This window comes from Ictalurus punctatus, chromosome 14 (assembly GCF_001660625.3).
Source record: "Ictalurus punctatus breed USDA103 chromosome 14, Coco_2.0, whole genome shotgun sequence".
NCBI lineage: Eukaryota > Metazoa > Chordata > Actinopteri > Siluriformes > Ictaluridae > Ictalurus > Ictalurus punctatus.
In genome coordinates, this window is record NC_030429.2 from 11,118,353 (window position 1) to 11,141,859 (window position 23,507).

The following is a 23,507-nucleotide window of genomic DNA, read 5'->3' on the forward strand; positions in this document are numbered from 1 at the left end:
CTTCAACATCTCAGCTCACTGCTTTCCATCACTCTTCTCTGTGTTTCTCTCACTCTCTCTCCCTGTCTCTCTTTCTCTTCTTGTTATTCACCATTTGTCCTCTTTTGCTGCTTCCCTCTTTCTTTCTGTCAAACACACTTTCATACAGCCATCACCGCCACTGCTACCTGCCTCTCACTCCCTATCGAGCGACTCAGAGAGAGAGAGAGAGAGAGAGAGAGAGAGAGAGAGAGAGAGAGAGAGAGAGAGAGAGTGAGAGTGAGTGTGTGTATGAGTGAGTGAGTGAGTGTATGAGTGAGTGTATGAGTGTATGAGTGAGTGAGTGAGTGAGTATGTTTGTATGAGGCAGAAGACAGGCTCACCCCCACAGTGCACTGATGAATGGCATGTGCTCGGGAGAGCTCAGGGGGGCACTACGCCGATGCTCAGCTACACAAAATAGTTTTTTGTTGGATGCTACAAACTATACTATACCAACTGAACATAGGGATTTTTAAAATTCTGATTATTTTTAAATACAGTATCTACTCGATAGGATATCACTCAAATTGCTCATTTCTGCTTCATATATATTTTATCATCATATTGCTTAAGCAACTCTTGATGCGGTATCACTATCACTCAGACTTACTCTACCAGAGTTTCCGTTAGCCGGTAAATACCGGTTTTCGGCCATTGAAAATTTTAAATGTCCAATAAAATCGAAAACTGACGGACACGATGTCCGGTTAAAATATTTAACACGAAGCAGACATACATTAGACAAAATACGTTCACATTTGCACACCTGAATGAGGTCTTTGTCTGCGCTAATATTTTTTAAACATGCTTCTCCTGTAACCTATACTATGATTTGCTCACATTATTCAAATCATTCAACATACACACACGCACACGCACACTCAGCTAACACTCGACCACGCCCCCACCCCCTCAATCGCATACTTATGCATAGTCCAAAAAATTACAGTGCAAAAATAAACATGAGATGACTGGATATTTTCCATTTTGTCCGATAAGCTTTATCATTCCCGGGCACGTTGGCCGGGGAAAACTATGTACTCTTGTTATATTTGTTGATTATTTTCTAATAAAAGCATATCTCAAAGTGTTAAATCTCAAAGTCAAAGTATGTGTGGGCCCAAAGATCAGTCCACTTGTAACTTTCACCTCACTGAGCTCTGTAAATTCACAGTATCTTCCACAGCAATGCACCTTCCTTTGGTTTCACCCCACTGATTCATTACTATCCTTCTGAAAGTGCACCTCCCACTTGTCACTCACTGATAAATTCGAACGTAAGATGGCTGCAGTACCGCGAAAACGTTTGCAAATGATTTGTGTGCAAACGTGCTCACTATTTGGTGATATAAACAAATTTTCCCTAAAATCATCCCAAATATTTAGTTACTGATGTCCATGCTGTGTGGTTGGACTCTGAGAGCAAATCTGTTATTTTCATATAACCATATTAGGCGATAACTAGTATAAATGCATAATCAAACATAATGTTTGTTATGTGAATGTCTGTGTTTGGTGGAACTGAGAGTTAGCAGTTAGCACTGCAGACTGAGAGTTAGCAGTTAGCACTGCAGACTGGGAGTTAGCAGTTAGCACTGCAGACTGGGAGTTAGCAGTTAAGACCTCAGACTGAGAGTTAGCCGTTAGCACTGCAGACTGAGACTTAGCAGTTAGCACTGCAGACTGTGAGTTAGCAGTTAGCACTGCAGACTGGGAGTTAGCAGTTAAGACCTCAGACTGAGAGTTAGCCGTTAGCACTGCAGACTGAGACTTAGCAGTTAGCACTGCAGACTGGGAGTTAGCAGTTAGCACTGCAGACTGTGAGTTAGCAGTTAGCACTGCAGACTGTGAGTTAGCAGTTAGCACTGCAGACTGGACGTTAGCAGTTAAGACCTCAGACTGAGAGTTAGCCGTTAGCACTGCAGACTGAGACTTAGCAGTTAGCACTGCAGACTGGGAGTTAGCAGTTAAGACTGCAGACTGTGAGTTAGCAGTTAGCACTGCAGACTTGGAGTTAGCAGTTAAGACCGCATACTGAGAGTTAGCAGTTAGCACTGCAGACTGGGAGTTAGCAGTTAAGACCGCAGACTGAGAGTTAGCAGTTAGCACTACAAACAGGGAGTTAGCCGTTAAGACCACAGACTGGGAGTTAGCAGTTAGCACTGCAGACTGGACGTTAGCAGTTAAGACCTCAGACTGAGAGTTAGCCGTTAGCACTGCAGACTGAGAGTTAGCAGTTAGCACTGCAGACTGGGAGTTAGCAGTTAAGACTGCAGCCTGGGAGTTAGCAGTTAGCACTGCAGACTGGGAGTTAGCAGTTAAGACCGCAGACTGAGAGTTAGCAGTTAAGACTGCAGACTGAGAGTTAGCAGTTAGCACTGCAGACTGGGAGTTAGCAGCACTGCAGACTGGGAGTTAGCAGTTAAGACCGCAGACTGGGAGTTAGCAGTTAGCACTGCAGACTGGGAGTTAGCAGTTAGCACTGCAGACTGGGAGTTAGCAGTTAAGACCGCAGACTGAGAGTTAGCAGTTAAGACCGCAGACTGGGAGTTAGCGGTTAGCACTGCAGACTGGGAGTTAGCAGTTAAGACCGCAGACTGGGAGTTAGTAGTTAGCACTGCAGACTGGGAGTTAGCAGTTAGGACTGTAGATTGGAAACCAGTGAAGTGAAATGGGCGAACTAAGGAAGCCTGAAGACAAGTCATATTGCTGCATGTTTTGGGTTAGTCGCAAGGACCTAATGGCATATACCTGATAACCACCCAGGAGCGAACTGCAGCAGTCAAGGGAATAAATAAGCACACACTTAGAGAAAAACAAAGTGTCCTATTTTCCTGATATATTAGAGAGGAATCCTCTGTGACTGAGTAAGGCTTGCGTGTACTTAGAGTGACAGCACATCCAGTACTATACCAAAGTTCCATGTATTGACAGTGGTAGCAACCTGGGCATGTGACGGTGGGAAGAAAACTGCATGGTTGGCTTCCTGTAGCCGATAAAAGGATCTGTTATATACAGTGAATATAAAAGTCCCCCCCCCCCCCCCCCCCCCCGTCAAGGGGGGACAAAAAGAAAAAAACAAAAACAAAAACGTAACCTGGTTACACAAGTGTGCACCCCCTTTTATAATGGGGGATGTGCCTGCGCTCAGAATGAACCAATCACTCATGTCCGAAAAGTTATTCTCATACTCCTGTCATCAATGAAGGGATTCTGATTAACACAAAATGAAGCTCAGATGTTTCTTAGGATATTCTTGACATCATCTTGGTTTCATCCTACCACTGAAGCCATGGTCAGCAAAGTGCTTACAAAGCATGTACGGATAAGGATGTCACTGTCAAAGGGTATTAATCAGGAGAGAAGTACAAAAGAATTTCTAAAACATTAGCGGTATCATGGAACACTGGGAGGGCTGTGCACTGGAGATGCCCTGACAATTTGATGGATGGATCTGGAGCATTTTTGCAAGGACTGAGTGTGCTGTATTATGAGCAAAACTGATTTAACAAATAACACAGTATTAGTGAAGGGGTCATTTTAAGGTTTTTGTTTTTTGTTTTGTTTTTTTCCACCCTAAAATTTTTTTCCATGCTTCTTCGTTCTACTGCGCAAAAAGAATCCATCAGCCACTAGTTATTAAATCTCTGAAGTGCAACCCATATTCTGTATATCTAGTTTTAAATGACCTTATCTCTCCATTAGACTTAGAACAGAAAAGTGCCATCATTTGGCAGCAAAACACCTCTGAGTCCTCGTATTCTCATTCATCTTGCCCCTCTCTCTTCTTTTCCTCATCTTTTTCATCTTTCTCTGGCCACTTCTCCTTGTGTGAAGCCCATTATTCATTTGTTTGTTTGTTCTCTCTCTCTCTCTCTCTCTCTCTCTCTTTTTTCTTTTTCTCTTCCCGTCTGTGTACCTAGGCAGCCCATTGAGTAACTTCTTTGACGTAATTAAACAACTTTTTTCAGACGAGAAGAACAGCCAGGTGCTCCATCCACCTGGCACGCCCAACAGACACCCGCGGCACGATCCCGAGCCTAGTGACTCTAAAAGCCTGGCAGGAAATGTCAGGGACAATGCCAGGATGCTGGCCTCTGTTGGGATGCAGGAGCAGCCCTAGAGACCTGTAGAGATAATACAGTCATACTCACTGACTCGCGTACTGTCAGCAGTGATGCAGATAATCTTGTCCAATAGACTTTTGTATAATGGAATGACTCTATAAAGATGAACATGTAAAGATGAGCACATCTAGACGCACTCTTCCCCCGACCCCCCTCCCAACCCATGCCATTTCCCTAGACCTGTCTCCATTGCCATCGTTTGTGACAGGCTTTCGTTTGTTTTTTCGTGACTTTTCTTTTGTGTCCACTTTCCTCACTTGTGTGATGACTTGTTTTTACTACCAGGAATTATCCAGAAAAGCTATTAACACCCCGCTCCCCTGCTCCACCCACGTTCTTTGACGGAGGGCGCTGTTCATAATGACGAAAACCAGACGCGTCATCCTTCATCCTCACCTTCTTTTACCTCTCTCCAATGACTTTGTGATCCTTGAGGAAACCATTCACACCGACACCAACATCCAGCCCATGCTCTACCTTCTCTTCATCCGACCTTACACAATCCGACATACAAGGAACTTTTTACGTCTTCAGCTTGCTGAACCGCACACCCCCTACACATTCAGATACAAATACAGACATGCACAACTCTGGGATGGACTCACAAAGGACAATACGGTGTGGGAGATTTGGAGGGGAGGGTGGGGGGGGGGGGGGGTACAGACTGTCCCAACGGGATAAAACTCAACACAGATTGTATTGTCATTTTCAGTGTTGACTTTCTTTCCAATGAGCCGGATTTGATCTAAAAGCTCTGCTGCAAAAGGACTTATATGCATATATTGTTGTGGGGGGTTGGGGGTCATGTAGAGAGGAATGGACTGCTGGTTCATGAGCTTATCCAAATGAATAATTTCCACTGTACAGACCAACAAACTTCTTATGTATAACAGAATGCCTAGATGTGCTACTAATGTTTATTTATGTTGTAGATTCTGAAATCTTGTGCTGCCACACAATATATCTATCTATCTATCTATATATATATATATATATATATATATAAATATATATATATATATATACATACATATTTTTTTCTTGTGTTTTATTATCTTCTGAAACGTCATTTAATTAATTTATGAAACATTTGTTTCGAGTAGCTGCTGCACTGAATCTAGAGTTCTGCTATCATTCAAGCTATTTTATGATTCCCATCTCATATCACATCTACCAGCAGTAGAATTAAGGACAAAAGTGTTGAATACATTGTGAATATTTTTGTATTTTTTCTGTATTTATTCATCTGAATTCTTCATTGCATATGTGTACCCTAATTTATTGTCATCAATATGAATATGGGGGGGGGGTCAGATTAATTGAATGTTATTTATTTACATATTTGAATGTTTGTACGTATGTCCCGACGCAAAACGCAGGTTTTATTTGTTTGACAAATTATTTTTCTCATGACTTGATTGAAGAGATTATGTGAACATTGACAATATTTCGTTTGTTTTTCTAGCACTGAATGATGAAAAAATGTAGTATAAAAATGTTGTTTTTTTTTTTAAAAAAAAAAAAAAAAAAAAGAAAGAAAAAAAAAAGGATAATTTAACAGTTAAGAATGTAGTCTAGCCTCTTTGGGGAGGGAATGAGCATCTTGATATTTGTCAGTTTCATTGTGTGTGTACAATGGATTGAGACAAAACGCTCCTCTTGAGTCAGTTCTCTTGTAAATAGACTGATGTCACCTTCTCGTATGAAGGGGGTGCTTGGTACCTGCTCTTCTTCGCTTTTAACTTGTATTGCTGTGTGCATGCCAGACATCGGCTTTCCTTTGCATGGCGTTAGTGTAATTGTTAAATCCCCTCTCTGACCCCTTACTGCTTTCCTCTGTGTTACTTGAGATAAAAAAAAAAACATCCCCGCCCTTCTTTTCGCTGTTATTCTAGCCGCTGTTTTGTGTCTTTCTCTCTTTCATGAGCCTTTAGTGCACTGAGTTTTGAAACGCTTCCTCTGGTCTGTATCATTTACCGCTGAGGAAATACCATCAGTCTCAGAATCCTAGTTTACCAACATGGGAAGAGGTTGTTTTTTTTTTTTTTTTTTTTTCTTTCCTTTTTTTTTTGACAAAACAAAAATGAAGCAATACCTGTTGTTAATCATCCTATTTTATACAATAGAATACAACTGATCATGTGACTCCAGACTATAAACACAGAGCAGGAATGAACATGAAGCTGTAACAGAACTGTGAGCAACGTTAAAACAAGAAAAAAAACAAAAAAAACAAACGAAACAATAAACTCATTTAATTATTAGGAATGTCTGTAGCCTTGTCTGTGCGTGTGTGTGTGTGTGTGTGCACGCGTGCATGTGATTGTGGGTGTGTGGGTGTGCGTGCGATTGTGTTGAATTGCGTGTGTGAATGAGTGTGAGCGTGCACATAAGCTATAGTGTGTACATGCGTGTGATTGTGTGTCAAAGTGTATGTGTTTGTGGGGGCACGTGTGTTATTGTGAGTTTGTGTGTGTGGGCACGTGTGTTATTGTGTGTTGTGGGTTTGTGTGTGTGGGCACGTGTGTTATTGTGTTGTGGGTTTGTGTGTGTGGGCACGTGTGTTGTGAGTTTGTGTGTGTGTGTGGGCACGTGTGTTATTGTGTGTTGTGGGTTTGTGTGTGTGTGTATGTGGGGGCGCATGTGTGAGATTGTGTGAGTTTGTGTGTATGTGGGGGCGCATGTGTGAGATTGTGTGTTGTGAGTTTGTGTGTATGTGGGGGCGCATGTGTGAGATTGTGTGAGTTTGTGTGTATGTGGGGGCGCATGTGTGAGATTGTGTGTTGTGAGTTTGTGTGTATGTGGGGGCGCATGTGTGAGATTGTGTGTTGTGGGTTTGTATGTGTGTGTGTATGTGGGGGCACACGTGTGTTATTGTGTGTTGTGGGTTTGTATGTATGTGGGGGCGCACGTGTGTTATTGTGTGTTGTGGGTTTGTGTGTGTGTATGTGGGGGTGCATGTGTGAGATTGTGTGTTGTGAGTTTGTGTGTATGTGGGGGCGCATGTGTGAGATTGTGTGTTGTGGGTTTGTGTGTGTGTATGTATGTGGGGGCACGTGTGTTATTGTGTGTTGTGGGTTTGTGTGTGTGTATGTGGGGGCGCATGTTTAAGCGTGTTGTGGGTTTGTGTGCATGCTCAGGACTGTTGTTGATCTTTGCTATGTCAGTATTTAGTGTCCCTCGCATCTCCAGCTCATGAGGTGAGATAAGGTAAGATGCTCTTTTGTTTGTGTGAAGGTTTCTGCATCTTATAAAAGCCGCTCACTTTACTACACTTCACTTTATTATCATTTATTTTATTTTAGATGACTTCACTTTACTATCATATACTTCATTACAGATTACTTCACTTTACTACACTTCATATCAAAGTGCAGTTGAATTCTCTTATCTGATTGGTCAGCAGGTGTGTTACTTGTATAACAGCACAGATAGTTTATATTAATGCGCTGATCCTAAATGGTCCTTTCTATAAGAACAGCTAATTGACAGACTTGTACGGTGGATGCTCGACATAATCTAAGACTAATTAATAAACAGATCTTTAAAAAATGTTTTTCAAAGAAAAACTTAGAATTGTTGATGTGGTGAAGTTTTTTGTTAGGAGACATTTATTTAATATTTATGGAGGGAGTCATGAGTGTCTGTGCTTTGCAACAGTCTTGGTTCTTTACAAAGTTTCCCAGTAAAGTCTTCAGGACAGAGGAGTTTGTGCTTCACTTCACTACATTACGCTTTATTACACTTCCCTTTGGTACACTTCCCTTTAATACACTTTACTGCACTTCCCTTTAATACACTTTACTGCACTTCCCTTTAATACACTTTACTACACTTCCCTTTAATACACTTTACTGCACTTCCCTTTAATACACTTTACTGCACTTCCCTTTAATACACTTTACTACACTTCCCTTTAATACACTTTACTGCACTTCCCTTTAATACACTTTACTACACTTCCCTTTAATACACTTTACTGCACTTCCCTTTAATACACTTTACTGCACTTCCCTTTAATACACTTTACTACACTTCCCTTTAATACACTTTACTGCACTTCCCTTTAATACACTTTACTACACTTCCCTTTACTACACTTCCCTTTAATACACTTTACTACACTTCCCTTTAATACACTTTACTGCACTTCCCTTTAATACACTTTACTACACTTCCCTTTACTGCACTTCCCTTTAATACACTTTACTACACTTCCCTTTACTACACTTCCCTTTAATACACTTTACTACACTTCCCTTTAATACACTTTACTACACTTTACTACACTTCCCTTTACTACACTTCCCTATAATACACTTTACTACACTTCCCTTTACTACACTTCCCTTTAATACACTTCCCTTTAATACACTTCCCTTTAATACACTTTACTACACTTCCCTTTAATACACTTTACTACACTTCCCTTTACTGCACTTCCCTTTAATACACTTTACTACACTTCCCTTTACTACACTTCCCTTTAATACACTTTACTACACTTCCCTTTACTGCACTTCCCTTTAATACACTTTACTACACTTCCCTTTAATACACTTTACTACACTTCCCTTTACTACACTTCCCTTTAATACACTTTACTACACTTCCCTTTACTACACTTCTCTTTAATACACTTTACTACACTTCCCTTTACTGCACTTCCCTTTAATACACTTTACTACACTTCCCTTTACTACACTTCCCTTTACTACACTTCCCTTTGTTATACTTTACTACACTTCCCTTTACTACACTTCCCTTTAATACACTTTACTACACTTCCCTTTACTGCACTTCCCTTTAATACACTTTACTACACTTCCCTTTACTACACTTCTCTTTAATACACTTTACTACACTTCCCTTTACTGCACTTCCCTTTAATACACTTTACTACACTTCCCTTTACTACACTTCCCTTTACTACACTTTACTACACTTCCCTTTACTACACTTCCCTTTAATACACTTTACTACACTTCCCTTTACTACACTTCCCTTTACTACACTTCCCTTTGTTACACTTTACTACACTTCCCTTTACTACACTTCCCTTTAATACACTTTATTACACTTCCCTTTACTGCACTTCCCTTTAATACACTTTACTACACTTCCCTTTAATACACTTTACTACACTTCCCTTTAATACACTTTACTACACTTCCCTTTACCACACTTCCCTTTAATACACTTCCATTTACTACACTTCCCTTTACTACACTTCCCTTTACTACACTTTACTACACTTCCCTTTACTACACTTTACTACACTTCCCTTTACTACACTTTACTACACTTCACTTTATTACACTTCCCTTTATTACACTTTACTACACTTCCCTATAATACACTTCCCTTTAATACACTTTACTGTACTTCCCTTTAATACACTTCCCTTTAATACACTTTACTACACTTCCCTTTACTACACTTCCCTTTACTACACTTTACTACACTTCCCTTTACTACACTTCCCTTTAATACACTTTACTACACTTCCCTTTACTACACTTTACTACACTTCCCTTTAATACACTTTACTGCACTTCCCTTTACTACACTTCCCTTTAATACACTTTACTACACTTCCCTTTAATACACTTTACTACACTTCCCTTTACTACATTTCCCTTTAATACACTTTACTACACTTCCCTTTACTACACTTCCCTTTACTACACTTTACTACACTTCCCTTTAATACACTTTACTACACTTCCCTTTACTACACTTCCCTTTAATACACTTCCCTTTAATACACTTCCCTTTAATACACTTTACTACACTTCCCTTTACTACACTTTACTACACTTCACTTTATTACACTTCCCTTTATTACACTTTACTACAGTTCCCTTTATTACACTTTACTACACTTCCCTTTAATACACTTCCCTTTAATACACTTTACTGTACTTCCCTTTAATACACTTTACTACACTTCCCTTTACTACACTTCCCTTTACTACACTTTACTGCACTTCCCTTTAATACACTTCCCTTTACTACACTTCCCTTTACTACACTTTAGTACACTTCCCTTTACTACACTTTAGTACACTTCCCTTTACTACACTTTACTACACTTCCCTTTACTACACTTCCCTTTAATACACTTTACTGCACTTCCCTTTACTACACTTCCCTTTAATACACTTTACTACACTTCCCTTTAATACACTTTACTACACTTCCCTTTAATACACTTTACTACACTTCCCTTTACTACACTTCCCTTTACTACATTTCCCTTTAATACACTTTACTACACTTCCCTTTACTACACTTCCCTTTAATACACTTTACTACACTTCCCTTTAATACACTTTACTACACTTCCCTTTAATACACTTCCCTTTAATACACTTTACTACACTTCCCTTTAATACACTTTACTACACTTCCCTTTACTACACTTCCCTTTAATACACTTTACTACACTTCCCTTTAATACACTTCCCTTTAATACACTTTACTACACTTCCCTTTAATACACTTTACTACACTTCCCTTTACTACACTTCCCTTTAATACACTTTACTACACTTCCCTTTACTGCACTTCCCTTTAATACACTTTACTACACTTCCCTTTAATACACTTTACTACACTTCCCTTTAATACACTTTACTACACTTCCCTTTACTACACTTCCCTTTAATTCCCTTTACTACACTTCCCTTTACTGCACTTCCCTTTAATTCCCTTTACTACACTTCCCTTTACTACACTTCCCTTTAATTCCCTTTACTACACTTCCCTTTACTACACTTCCCTTTATTACACTTTACTACACTTCCCTTTAATACACTTTACTACACTTCCCTTTATTACACTTTACTACAGTTCCCTTTATTACACTTCCCTTTAATACACTTTACTACACTTCCCTTTACTACACTTCCCTTTACTACACTTTACTACACTTCCCTTTACTACACTTCCCTTTATTACACTTTACTACACTTCCCTTTACTACACTTCCCTTTAATACACTTTACTACACTTCCCTTTACTACACTTTACTACACTTCCCTTTAATACACTTTACTGCACTTCCCTTTACTACACTTCCCTTTAATACACTTTACTACACTTCCCTTTAATACACTTTACTACACTTCCCTTTACTACATTTCCCTTTAATACACTTTACTACACTTCCCTTTACTACACTTCCCTTTACTACACTTTACTACACTTCCCTTTACTACATTTCCCTTTAATACACTTTACTACACTTCCCTTTACTACACTTCCCTTTACTACACTTTACTACACTTCCCTTTAATACACTTTACTACACTTCCCTTTACTACACTTCCCTTTAATACACTTCCCTTTAATACACTTCCCTTTAATACACTTTACTACACTTCCCTTTACTACACTTTACTACACTTCACTTTATTACACTTCCCTTTATTACACTTTACTACAGTTCCCTTTATTACACTTTACTACACTTCCCTTTAATACACTTCCCTTTAATACACTTTACTGTACTTCCCTTTAATACACTTTACTACACTTCCCTTTACTACACTTTCCTTTACTACACTTTACTGCACTTCCCTTTAATACACTTCCCTTTACTACACTTCCCTTTACTACACTTTAGTACACTTCCCTTTACTACACTTTAGTACACTTCCCTTTACTACACTTTACTACACTTCCCTTTACTACACTTCCCTTTAATACACTTTACTGCACTTCCCTTTACTACACTTCCCTTTAATACACTTTACTACACTTCCCTTTAATACACTTTACTACACTTCCCTTTAATACACTTTACTACACTTCCCTTTACTACACTTCCCTTTACTACATTTCCCTTTAATACACTTTACTACACTTCCCTTTACTACACTTCCCTTTAATACACTTTACTACACTTCCCTTTAATACACTTTACTACACTTCCCTTTAATACACTTCCCTTTAATACACTTTACTACACTTCCCTTTAATACACTTTACTACACTTCCCTTTACTACACTTCCCTTTAATACACTTTACTACACTTCCCTTTACTACACTTCCCTTTAATACACTTTACTACACTTCCCTTTAATACACTTCCCTTTAATACACTTCCCTTTAATACACTTTACTACACTTCCCTTTACTACACTTCCCTTTAATACACTTTACTACACTTCCCTTTAATACACTTCCCTTTAATACACTTCCCTTTAATACACTTTACTACACTTCCCTTTAATACACTTTACTACACTTCCCTTTACTACACTTCCCTTTAATACACTTTACTACACTTCCCTTTACTGCACTTCCCTTTAATACACTTTACTACACTTCCCTTTAATACACTTTACTACACTTCCCTTTAATACACTTTACTACACTTCCCTTTACTACACTTCCCTTTAATTCCCTTTACTACACTTCCCTTTACTGCACTTCCCTTTAATTCCCTTTACTACACTTCCCTTTACTACACTTCCCTTTAATTCCCTTTACTACACTTCCCTTTACTACACTTCCCTTTATTACACTTTACTACACTTCCCTTTAATACACTTTACTACACTTCCCTTTATTACACTTTACTACAGTTCCCTTTATTACACTTCCCTTTAATACACTTTACTACACTTCCCTTTACTACACTTCCCTTTACTACACTTTACTACACTTCCCTTTACTACACTTCCCTTTATTACACTTTACTACACTTCCCTTTATTACACTTCCCTTTAATACACTTTACTACAGTTCCCTTTATTACACTTTATTACACTTTCCTTTATTACACTTTATTACACTTCCCTTTATTACACTTCCCTTTAATACACTTTACTGCACTTCCCTTTATTACACTTTACTACACTTCCCTTTAATACACTTTACTACACTTCCCTTTAATACACTTTACTACAGTTCCCTTTATTACACTTTACTACACTTCCCTTTATTACACTTTACTACACTTCCCTTTATTACACTTCCCTTTAATACACTTTACTACACTTCCCTTTAATACACTTTACTACACTTCCCTTTATTACACTTCCCTTTAATACACTTTACTACACTTCCCTTTAATACACTTTACTGCACTTCCCTTTATTACACTTTACTACACTTCCCTTTAATACACTTTACTACACTTCCCTTTAATACACTTTACTACAGTTCCCTTTATTACACTTTACTACACTTCCCTTTATTACACTTTACTACACTTCCCTTTATTACACTTCCCTTTAATACACTTTACTACAGTTCCCTTTATTACACTTTATTACACTTTCCTTTATTACACTTTACTAAACTTCACTTTACTACACTTCCCTTTATTACACTTTACTACACTTTCCATTATTATGCTTAAATATATTTCACTTTTCTTTTTTTGGGTTTCATCCCACTTTCCAAAAACATGTCAGTGGGTAAATTTGCGACTCTAAATTGCCCCTAGGTGTGAAGAAGTGTGTAAATGTGTGTGCGCGCATAGGATAAAAAGTGGTTACTGAAGATGAATGAAATTAGCTAGTTGGTTAAATTAAACTGAAAAAAAAACAACAAACACTTCCATTATAGTAATATTGAGAACTATTTATAGCAACAGATTCATTGAACTAATTAAATGTTTCAACATAATTAGTACACATAAGAGAAGAAGAGCTTGTAAATCCCACTTTACTCCCAGCTTTAACCCTTTTTGTTTCTTATGGTTCGTTTTACGAACTATAAATGAAAATTAAAAAAAAAAAACATTTGGTTTTATATTATTTTATTTGTTTGGCATAGAGAACAATAAAAAGGCAACTTAAATAATCTCACATTTTAAATAGAAAAGGTCCACTCTGTTTTTCCAATACAACTTCTATCTGCTGTAATTTAGCTTATAAAATCTCCACTTTTACTCCATTTGGCCCAGTACAAGTCCTACCACGCAGACCGACTCTGTACAAAAATGACGCTCGTCAAAGGATAAAAGGAAAACTTCTGGCCACTGAGGGGTTCCTAAATTGCTTTGGATAGCTGTAACTACAAGAATGCCACTGCATTCAGTGTGTAGTAATACACATTTTACTCATTTGTACATGGTACAGTCTCATGTTGTCCATTATTACACGCTCCCAATGTCTCTGAACACATTGTTCCACTTCAGCTGCAGTCACTCACAGTCTTTCCTATTTCATATTCAGTCACATTTTTCTGACCATTTTTTCCAGTCATAACTCTTCATCTTATCTTTCACTGTTTTTCTTCCACGTCGTTGATGACCTGCGCTGTAACTCTTCATTCCTGTGCTCCTCTCTGTCCTCTCACACATGAGATCTGATACGGAGGGAGTGCATCGTGTGTGTTAACATAGCCTCCAGTTCCTCCAGGAGCGATCCTCTCACCGAAGCAGAGCGAGAGCTGGAGATCAGTCCACGGAAACAGTCTCTTTCCAGCAGAGCGCCCATGTTCTGCAGGAAGTAGCCTTCACAGTACACGCACAGCTCTGCTGCACCCTGTGCCTGAAATATACACCGGAGGTTATATATACTCAGCAAAAAAAAGAAACGGCCTTTTTCAGGAGATAATTTTGGAAAATCCAAATGAGCTTTACAGATCTTTATTGGAAAGGGTATAAATTATGTTTTTCATGCTTGAACAATAAACAGTTATTGCACATGCACCTGTAGAGCAGTCCTTAAGACACGAACAGTTTACAGGCAATTAAGGTCACAGTTACAGTAACTTAGGAGACTAAAGAGACCTTTCTTCTGACTCTGAAAAACATGCCTAGGGTTCCTGCTCGCCTGCTTACCTGCTGGGTAAAAAATATCAATTCTCCGATTTTAATCGATCTTCAATCTAACGAAACGATATGGATTTGGGAAATCCCTGAATCGATTATTAACGCGCGTGCTTTACTTGAGCGGATGTGAGTATTAACTGTAGTTCGCCTCTTGTCCTGAACACGTCGCCATCTTTCATGTTTTGAATTTTGAAAACGGTTTTATTTCTTCAACATGTTTCAAGCTGTTAATGAATTTCACTGTTGCACATTTACCACGTTCTAATTTTTCTAATATGTGCAGTTTGTGCTTACCTTGTGTGCATTGGTGCACATATTTATGATTTCTTGTTACAGTGTTTGTTACTTAAAGTAAAAAGTAGTTAAATGTAATTGAGTGGGCCCTATTGTTAATGTAAATGTGGATTTCAGTAATATAGCTGAGTAGGAGGGTTTCAGTTACCAGCATTTATATGAAAATATGGATTCCACGTCTGCAAAACTAACATTTTAAATGAAATACTGATAACTAATCGATACTGAATCGAATTGAATTTAATCGCCAGATTGGTCACAATACCCAGCCCTAGTTAACATGCAGATGTGTTCAGAGCAATAAACGGCAATGTCTGTAATGTAAGACTACTAAGACAGTGCTACAGGGAGACAGGAAGGACAGCTGATCGTCCTTGCAGTGGAAAATTACATGTAACCCATGTGTACCCCCCAGACGTGACCGAGAACTTCCAAATGCCTTGGTGGAAGAGTGGAGAAACATCTCACAGCAAGAACTGACACATCTGGTGCAGTCCATGAGCATGAGATGTACTGTAGTACTTAAAGCAGCTGGAGGACACCACATACTGACTGTTACTTTTAATATTGACCCCCCCCCCCCCCCCCCTTTGTTCAGGGACTCATTATTCCATTTCTGTTCTCAAATGTCTGTGAAACTTGTTCAGTTGTTGAATCTTTTTATATTAATACAAATATTTACACATGTTAAGAAATTAGATGGAAATAAAAGCAGTTGTATGTGAGAGGACGTTTCTCTTTTTTTTTGCTGAGTATATTAGTATATATATGAGTTTAGTGTACTTTGGCTATTGGCTACTTTGGGTAGTGGCTTTGTGTGTTCCGTGCAGGATAAATAAAATGACTTTCTCAGGAAACAGGATATGTCACTTTGCTAGATTAGACTAGTTATTTTATCACGCTCGCTTAAGCAGGTGAGGCGGTTAAGCAGTCATGCCAGAATTCCAAACTCCCGCGGGCTGTGTGGAAGGTGTGTATTGTGCTGCTCACCTTGGCTGTGTTGTACACACTGACTGCATTATCCAGGCTGATGTTCTGAGCACAGAGCAGTTCACAGTGGTGCTGTAAACCTCCTAACTGGAAAAATGTCGCCACTGACAGCAGCTGGCACAGCACAGACAAAAACTAATCAGATTTCCAGCATGTGCAGATTTCTAAAACCTTTCACAACATTCCAACAAGTACATTTTATATAGAAATAACTACATGATTATATATACACCATCCGTTTCTATTTATCAGCTACATCTCCAACACTACAAACTTACCTCCAGCAGCTCAGGCACAGCGAGCTTCAGAGACTCTGTCCCACCCGAATACAGATATGACATCATCACCTGGGGACATGTAACGTGAAAGTGATTAACCCTACGTCTTAGAGGACAAAGCTCTTACACAGAAGAGGAATATGAGAGAATCCGCAGCTGATACCTGAAAAATGTTGTACTTTACATCACTGATCTCGATCTCCTTACAGTGCTGGGAGCCATCAGAGCTGCTGGAGCCCAGAAGAGACTTAAACCTGACAGGACACAGATAGGAAATGTTTAAACAGAGAAGAGCATCGTAACACTGTGTAACACTAAGAGCATTTGAGATAGAATGCGTTCTTATAAAATACATGCATTTATGTAGAGAGCGGGGAAAACAGCAGGCAAACCTGTGCCAACATTGTCACCACTGTACCAAGTGTGCTATCGTTTATATGATAATAAGGTAAGGCTTTCACCATCCTTCTGTCCACCTATAACAGTCCTCTTTTCATTATGAAGTCCATCTCACCTCTCAGATGCTGTGATTAGCAAAACCCTGTGAGCGTAGAACGGTTTCCCCTCCACCACAAACGTCACGTCTGACATTTCCTGGTTATTCAGGAAGTGTGCATCTGAGAAACGAGGGTTAGGTTTAGGGTTAAACTGTGACTCACACGCAGTCTATCCTTTTTCATTTTGATCAAGAAATCCAAGTTCTAATCTTTTATTATCTGTTCTGTAATATTTTGATACCACATGCCCTGCCCTCTACCCCATTTGCATATCAGAACCTGATTGGCCTTAATCTTTTGTGATGCAATAATACTTTTCTGTCACATGTTGAACACTAACTTTGAACCTTTGGCTATTTCCTTCCTTAAAGCAGTGAGTAAAAACAAACATTAAAATATGCATGTCTTTCAGCGTGGATCAGACTGGAGATTCCACTGAAGGTTTTAAAAGTGTATCAAGGTTTTGCACAAATTTCCGGAAAGTCATTTTACTATGAAAGATCCCCCGCTATACTTTGACAGTCTACAGAAGAACCTCAATAAGACAGACATGATGGAAATCCACTGTGTTGATGAATTTGATAACGTTTCGGGTGACTTTAATGACGGAGTTGTTACACAGGTCTTAATTACCGAGCTGAGCTGAAAGACTGGCCTTCTTCTCAGAAATAACAGGAAGAGGAGCAGATCCAAAGCAGTGACTGAAGATGGAGCCTAACTGCTGCATTATAGCTTCACTCTGCAGGTGCACACACAGAGAAAATAAGCAGTGTTTAGTGTGGATTTGGTCACGGAGCAGTTCTTTATGCTGTGCTGTTTACAGTGTTTGCTTGCTACCTTGCAGATCTTGAGGATGCTGAACATGAGAGGCAGACCAACACAGCGCAGCTCCTCGCCGTACTCGTCCTCCTTGATGGAGCTGAAGTCTCGGAGCAGAGACAGCGTGACCGAGGCTCTGGATTGTAGCTGGGCGCTGCGCAGAGACTCCAGCCACACGTGCAGCTTCCAGGGCACTCCTGCAGGGGGCACCAGAGAATCAGTCCCTCTGTTCCCTCTATAAGCTCCGCTGGCAGTAAAGCCTGTCAGAGTCCACTAACTTAACTACACATCACTATAGACCACTGATCCTTCCTGTCCTTTTTAATGTTTATTAGTGTCTCACTCACCCAGTCCAGCTCTCACATCCTCTCAATTATAACAATATTGATGGAAATATATACACAAAAGCCTCTTCATATGCACCGTTATCCAGTATAAGTGTAAACAAACAGATGGAGATCAAGTGACATATAAAACAATCATGTTTTGGTTTCAGATTTACAAACATCAGTGATTTCTAATATTTGAATTTTTCCTTACCCTCTGGTGAACATGGCCTGAAGATATGTTCCTATCATTTTCTGTGTTAAATCCTTTTTTATTTTTATTTTAAATGAATGGTATATAACTAAGCAATACCATATGATGGGGTGTGTTGTTCTAGAAGAATATTATTTTACTCATTTTAGTGTCCGATATTAGTGGAGGACACTGTACTTATATATTTGATACATTTTATAATTTGTTAGTTCCTGTAATCACGTACATTATATCAGCAATAAACAGCTGTTTCCTTTCCAGCCTCTCTTTACTTTCTCCATCTTGACATTAACAGGACAAAAAACATGCAACTTGTCACATTACAGAGAAACAAGACTTTCCCATGTCTGACGATGTAAAGTTACAATAAGTGCTGACACTGGAGACTCCTTCCAAAAATGCTGACAGAAAACTTCACCATTCTAATAATTGCATTTATGTGGCGCATCCAGCATTAAAGCCTCTATGCAAACTGTTACTATAGGAACAACAACTTGTTATAAAGAGCTAATTAATATAAACCTTTTGTCAAAGCTGCGCTTACAGAAAATTAATCTGCACCTTCTGACCACTGAGTATTCAACAGCGCTGTTGTTTTTAAAAATATAATACAGTTCCACTGTGTTGTTGGCCACTGATTAGTGAAATCTAAAAACTAAACTTAAATATTGTGATGCATATCATATGGCATGAATATCAAGTATCACTTTTTTTTTGCGTCATCCATAAAAATAAATAACCGACACTAACTTTGTTTTCAAAAATGAAACCGAACCACAGGGGTTCGTATTTCTAAATCTTGTAAAAATGAAATCCATGTTTTGCTAATAAATACAAAACAGGTCAAACATAAGGGCTTTACCCAGAGAACGCAGCTCCATGGTGACATCCAGGTAGCCATGCTCGGCGCTGTAGAATGACGCCTCTTGCAGGGCCTTCATGCGAGCCTTACAGAGACGCGGCTGTCCTCCCTCGGAGGGCACTGCCTCCTCCGCCACCCCCACCACCCCCTCTGCCAAGATCTCCTCCAGAGAGAGCACATCGTCCTTCACCTGCTGTGGCTGAGACAACAGCTTCCTCAGGACGTTCCTGTAGCCGAGAGAGACGAGAGACAAGGTCAGTAGTAGCTCAGTGGTTCAGGAATCTACTGCTCAGAAGGTTGTGAGTTCAAACCCCAAACTGGCAAGCTACCACTGTTGGGCCCTTGAGCAAGGCCCTTAACCTTCAACTGCTCAGATTCATAAATGATAAATGTAAGTCGTTCTGGATAAGGGCATCTGCCAAATGCCATCAATGTAAACCTGGAAACCCTAATGCTGATGGAACGCTGTGTTCAGAGCACACGCGTCTATAAAGATTGGTTCAAACGAATGTGAACGTCTTTAAACAAAGTGTCTTTGTCTACTTTATAATATGAGCTATCTGGGTGTATTTACTAATTCTGTTAGACAATATCGATATCACATTTGTATAGTGAAGGTAATGGTATACAGACTGGCGCAGTATTAGCAACACAAATAACAGATAGTATTTGCAGTTCAATTAAACTTAAAGTTAAATACTGGATTATCATGTGCAGCCGTTACACTGTTTACTTACTGAACTCTTGTTGTATCTTGTGAGCAGTAAGATGTGTGTGTGTGTGTGTGTTTACAGGTTTAAACAGGTAGCATGTAGATAATAGGTCACAAAGGCAATGAGATGACAATAATGAGTCTTTACTGGAACTGAGTCATGAGTGTTGTGCTCATGAGGGTGTATGTGCAGTAGGACATAGGCCTGCACTATAACAGTGTTACAGTATAGGTAAATAATCTGTAATGGCTCAGCGTCAGTGGCCATGCCCTGAATGATTTATACATGTGAAAGTGTGTATGTGTTCACCAGCCTCTTAAAATGACTCCGAAGTAGCTGATTAAGTGATCTTATGACTAAAAAGACTCACAAATTACAGCAGGACGTTACATAGAAGTCACATGATGAACTTTCAATGAGGAGAAGAATCGACATCCATGCTTAAAAGTTGTTCAGAGTGTCAGCGTTATGCCATAACTAACTGCAGCATAACGACTGCAATTGTATTTGGTGAATCTATCATTTTAATATAAATGAGTGCTAAAAGTGTTTGTTTGCTACAATGTTGCCAGGACATGCAATGTAGGAACAGCTTCACGTAATAGTTACAGCATCTAATGTGTTCTAGATGAACAGATCATGTCTGCAGCAAAAAATACTAGTATTTATATCTAAACATGATCACATAACCAGCTCATTATCATTTATACTGTCCCAAAAGATCTATGCTTGATCTATGGAACGAAATTAAGTACCAAAGGTTCGGTTAAAACCACTCATAAGTAATAACAGCTAATGCACTCATAAATAAATAAACACAAATACCCAATCATACACGCATATATACGCCAGAGTTCAAGTGGGTTGTATCGCACAAACCTCCCTACACACATACCCTCGCTGTCCTTCAGTATAGCTGGAAAAACCGGCGAAACATGAAAGCTGAACCGGGAGCTCGGGAAGCCGCTGCGCTCCTGCGCGCCGCCATCTTCTGTGCTGTCACGTTGCATTGGTACTTAATTTCATTCCAGCTCATGCACATGTATTGCAATGACAATAAAATTCTTTGAATTTGTTGACATCTAATTTCTGCAGTCGTGACCACTCTTGCAGGTATGTATAGAGAATCTTGAGTCATTGCTTTTACTCATATGTGTAGGAGTACCAAAATGACATCCCTTTAAAAATGCATGCAGATGTGACTGATTTTTGGAGGCTTGACGAACACACGCCCTAGTTTCTGTCTGCAGGGGGTACATCTACACATCAACTCCATGAGTGTAATCACTTCCTTCTGTGTAGGGGGTATACAGAATATGTGTGTGTGTGTGGATGTGTGGAATCTCAGCAGGGTGTACCTGTGGCCGTGTGCGGCAGCATGACTAAAGCAGTTCATGTCCTCGTAAAGCGATGATGTAAGAGTGTTTCCTTCCCGGACCCTCTGCAAGGGATCAGCCCCCCGCGCCAACAACAAACTCACCATCTCATAATTCCCTGCAAGACGGAGAGAGGGGGGAAAAACAGACAGGGAAAAGAAGAGAAACATGGGAAGTAAATAACAACAATGAGAAGTAAATAAATAAATAAAAATGAGAGGGAAGAGAAGATGGGATGGTTAAATATCTTAATTTCTGGTTAGAAAGTGTGTTGCATAGGCAGCTGTAGAGGGAGTGTGTGTGTACTGTGGTGTTTCTCATCATACAGCTATGTGTGGCCTCTCTGAAATCCCTACACAGAATGTCCCCACACACTTTAAAAAGTATCAACCGGCCACAAACTCCCACACCGCACGCTGTAAATATGCCTGCCATGCAAACACACACTGTGCATGCTCCTGACCCAATTCAGTCAGCTCCTGTGGCTTAATTCATTGTCAGACTTCTATGGGCTGCCACCATGAGCCTATTTTTGGCCTCTCAGCAGTAGATGAGCTCGAGAGTGGTACACAGAGAGAGAGAGAGAGAGAGAGAGAGAGAGAGAGAGAGAGAGAGAGACCGAGGAATGCGCAAGGCTCAGGGCATGGCAAGAAGTGCCAGTGTATAATGAGTCCGGGTACACACCTGCTGCTGAAGCCAGCTGAAGCGGAGTATCTGCACAGCTCTCCTGCCCATTACGCACTGCAGCTCCCTCCACGTTGGCCCCGGCATCCAGGAGGAGCTGACCAAACACACACACGCACAAAAGCACCGTTAAAAATCGTTTTTAAAACACACCCCTCCTTATTCATGTCGATAATATTTAATATGTGAATTCTACGAACAAGAGGCTCACCTCGACCACAGAGATGTGTCCATGCAGCACTGCGAACGTGAGCGCTGCCCAGTGGCGGCTGTCTGGGTGGACTGACGGGTGTTTAGGGGAGCACACGGGTACCTAGTGGAAAGAAAATACAGCTTTAAGAGCCATGCTACATAAAGCAGCAGCAAGTGGTGAATTATGATGAGCTGGGAAAGCTGGCTCTCTTTTTAGGGACACATATTTCTTGAAACATCTCCCAAAAATGCACTTTTTCCCCCTTCTATTCTATATGACTCGAATAACATTGTGGAAATCTGAATTACAACAGATAGATAGGGTCAAGATAGACAAAATCTTCCCAGTCGCTCAACCCGTGAAGCACAAGTAATGAAGACTAGAAAATGTCACTGTGTTAATAAGTAATAATGGCTCAAATTTTCATTTTGAAATGGTTCATTTTGTTTTCTTTCAGGACACACCCCCTATTTCATTTGAAACCTTTCCTTATTTTATTCTTCTTTGTAAATACGCTGTAAAACAGAGATCCATTTTTTTTTTCGATCTAAAAAACGTTGATGCACACTTTTACACTCAGCTGTAGCTCTGAAGTCTTTTAAGGGAGCAGTAACATTCCAGGCATGCAGTAAAACCATTTACTGGTCATGGCGCAACATTAGAAGTCATCATCCCTGAACGCACTCACCGCTACGTCCGGATTGGCTCCGGCGTCGATCAGCATCTGGACCAGAGCCTCGTCTCCAGCGGCGCAAGCGTACATGAGTGGGGTCATGCCCTGCGTCACACACAGCAGGAGAAGGAGACCCATATAAAATTTGACTCGAGGTAGATGGATATTGTTGTCAAAGCTCAATAATCAGCATGTTTCAAACATAATTCACTAAATGGAATGTCTGTAAACGCCTTGTGTGTAATACCTGATCGTCCATACTGTTGACCCCGTCTGGCCCCAGCAGCTCGATGGCCTGGCCTATTAGATCTGTGCGGCCACAGTTGAGCATGCGAAAGCCCAGATCCAGCTGGAACTTATCAGTGGCGGCTTTGGCATTCAGCCGTTTGAAGGAACTGAAACAGCACTCGGGCCTGGAGAGAGAAGAAGACAGAGATGGAGGGTGGGGGGTAGGAGAGAGTGCACTGGGGTCAGTTAAAATACATAAACATAATGTAAGTGAGAAAATATGAGGGGGAGGGAAAAAAAGGAGGACAGCATGTAAAATTAGATAAATCAGTTGAAGAGTTAAGAGAAGGTGCAGGAGGTGCTCTTATGACTGGAATGAAAGTGTGTGTGTGTGTGTTTTTTTTTTTTTTCTTCAG

The 23,507-nt window shown here is 39.9% G+C and overlaps 2 protein-coding genes across 5 annotated transcripts in view; one reads left to right on the forward strand and one right to left on the reverse strand.

The window, feature by feature from the left end:
- Window positions 1-17,974, forward strand: part of brsk2a (BR serine/threonine kinase 2a) — a 237,398-nt gene extending 219,424 nt beyond the window's left edge. The window contains exons 19-20 of one of the 3 annotated variants that reach the window (XR_006983679.2): window positions 17,626-17,748; window positions 17,848-17,974. Coding sequence is in view for 2 of the 3 variants with exons in the window: in XM_017485650.3 (XP_017341139.1) it covers window positions 3,993-4,144 (152 nt within the window). In the remaining variant the exon portion in view is untranslated. The other 2 variants (XM_017485650.3, XM_017485653.3) reach the window with 2 other exon arrangements.
- Window positions 13,732-23,507, reverse strand: part of abtb2b (ankyrin repeat and BTB (POZ) domain containing 2b) — a 52,798-nt gene continuing 43,022 nt past the window's right edge. For both annotated transcript variants that reach the window (XM_017485648.3, XM_053685589.1), the window contains exons 5-17: window positions 23,111-23,276; window positions 22,879-22,968; window positions 22,209-22,310; window positions 21,998-22,094; window positions 21,296-21,431; window positions 19,225-19,451; window positions 17,841-18,019; window positions 17,637-17,742; window positions 17,021-17,123; window positions 16,670-16,760; window positions 16,507-16,575; window positions 16,229-16,342; window positions 13,732-14,660 (exon numbers count right to left, since the gene is read on the reverse strand). In XM_017485648.3, the coding sequence (XP_017341137.1) occupies window positions 14,463-14,660; window positions 16,229-16,342; window positions 16,507-16,575; window positions 16,670-16,760; window positions 17,021-17,123; window positions 17,637-17,742; window positions 17,841-18,019; window positions 19,225-19,451; window positions 21,296-21,431; window positions 21,998-22,094; window positions 22,209-22,310; window positions 22,879-22,968; window positions 23,111-23,276 (1,678 nt within the window). In that variant the 3' untranslated portion in view covers window positions 13,732-14,462. The remainder of the gene's footprint in view (window positions 14,661-16,228; window positions 16,343-16,506; window positions 16,576-16,669; window positions 16,761-17,020; window positions 17,124-17,636; window positions 17,743-17,840; window positions 18,020-19,224; window positions 19,452-21,295; window positions 21,432-21,997; window positions 22,095-22,208; window positions 22,311-22,878; window positions 22,969-23,110; window positions 23,277-23,507) is intronic.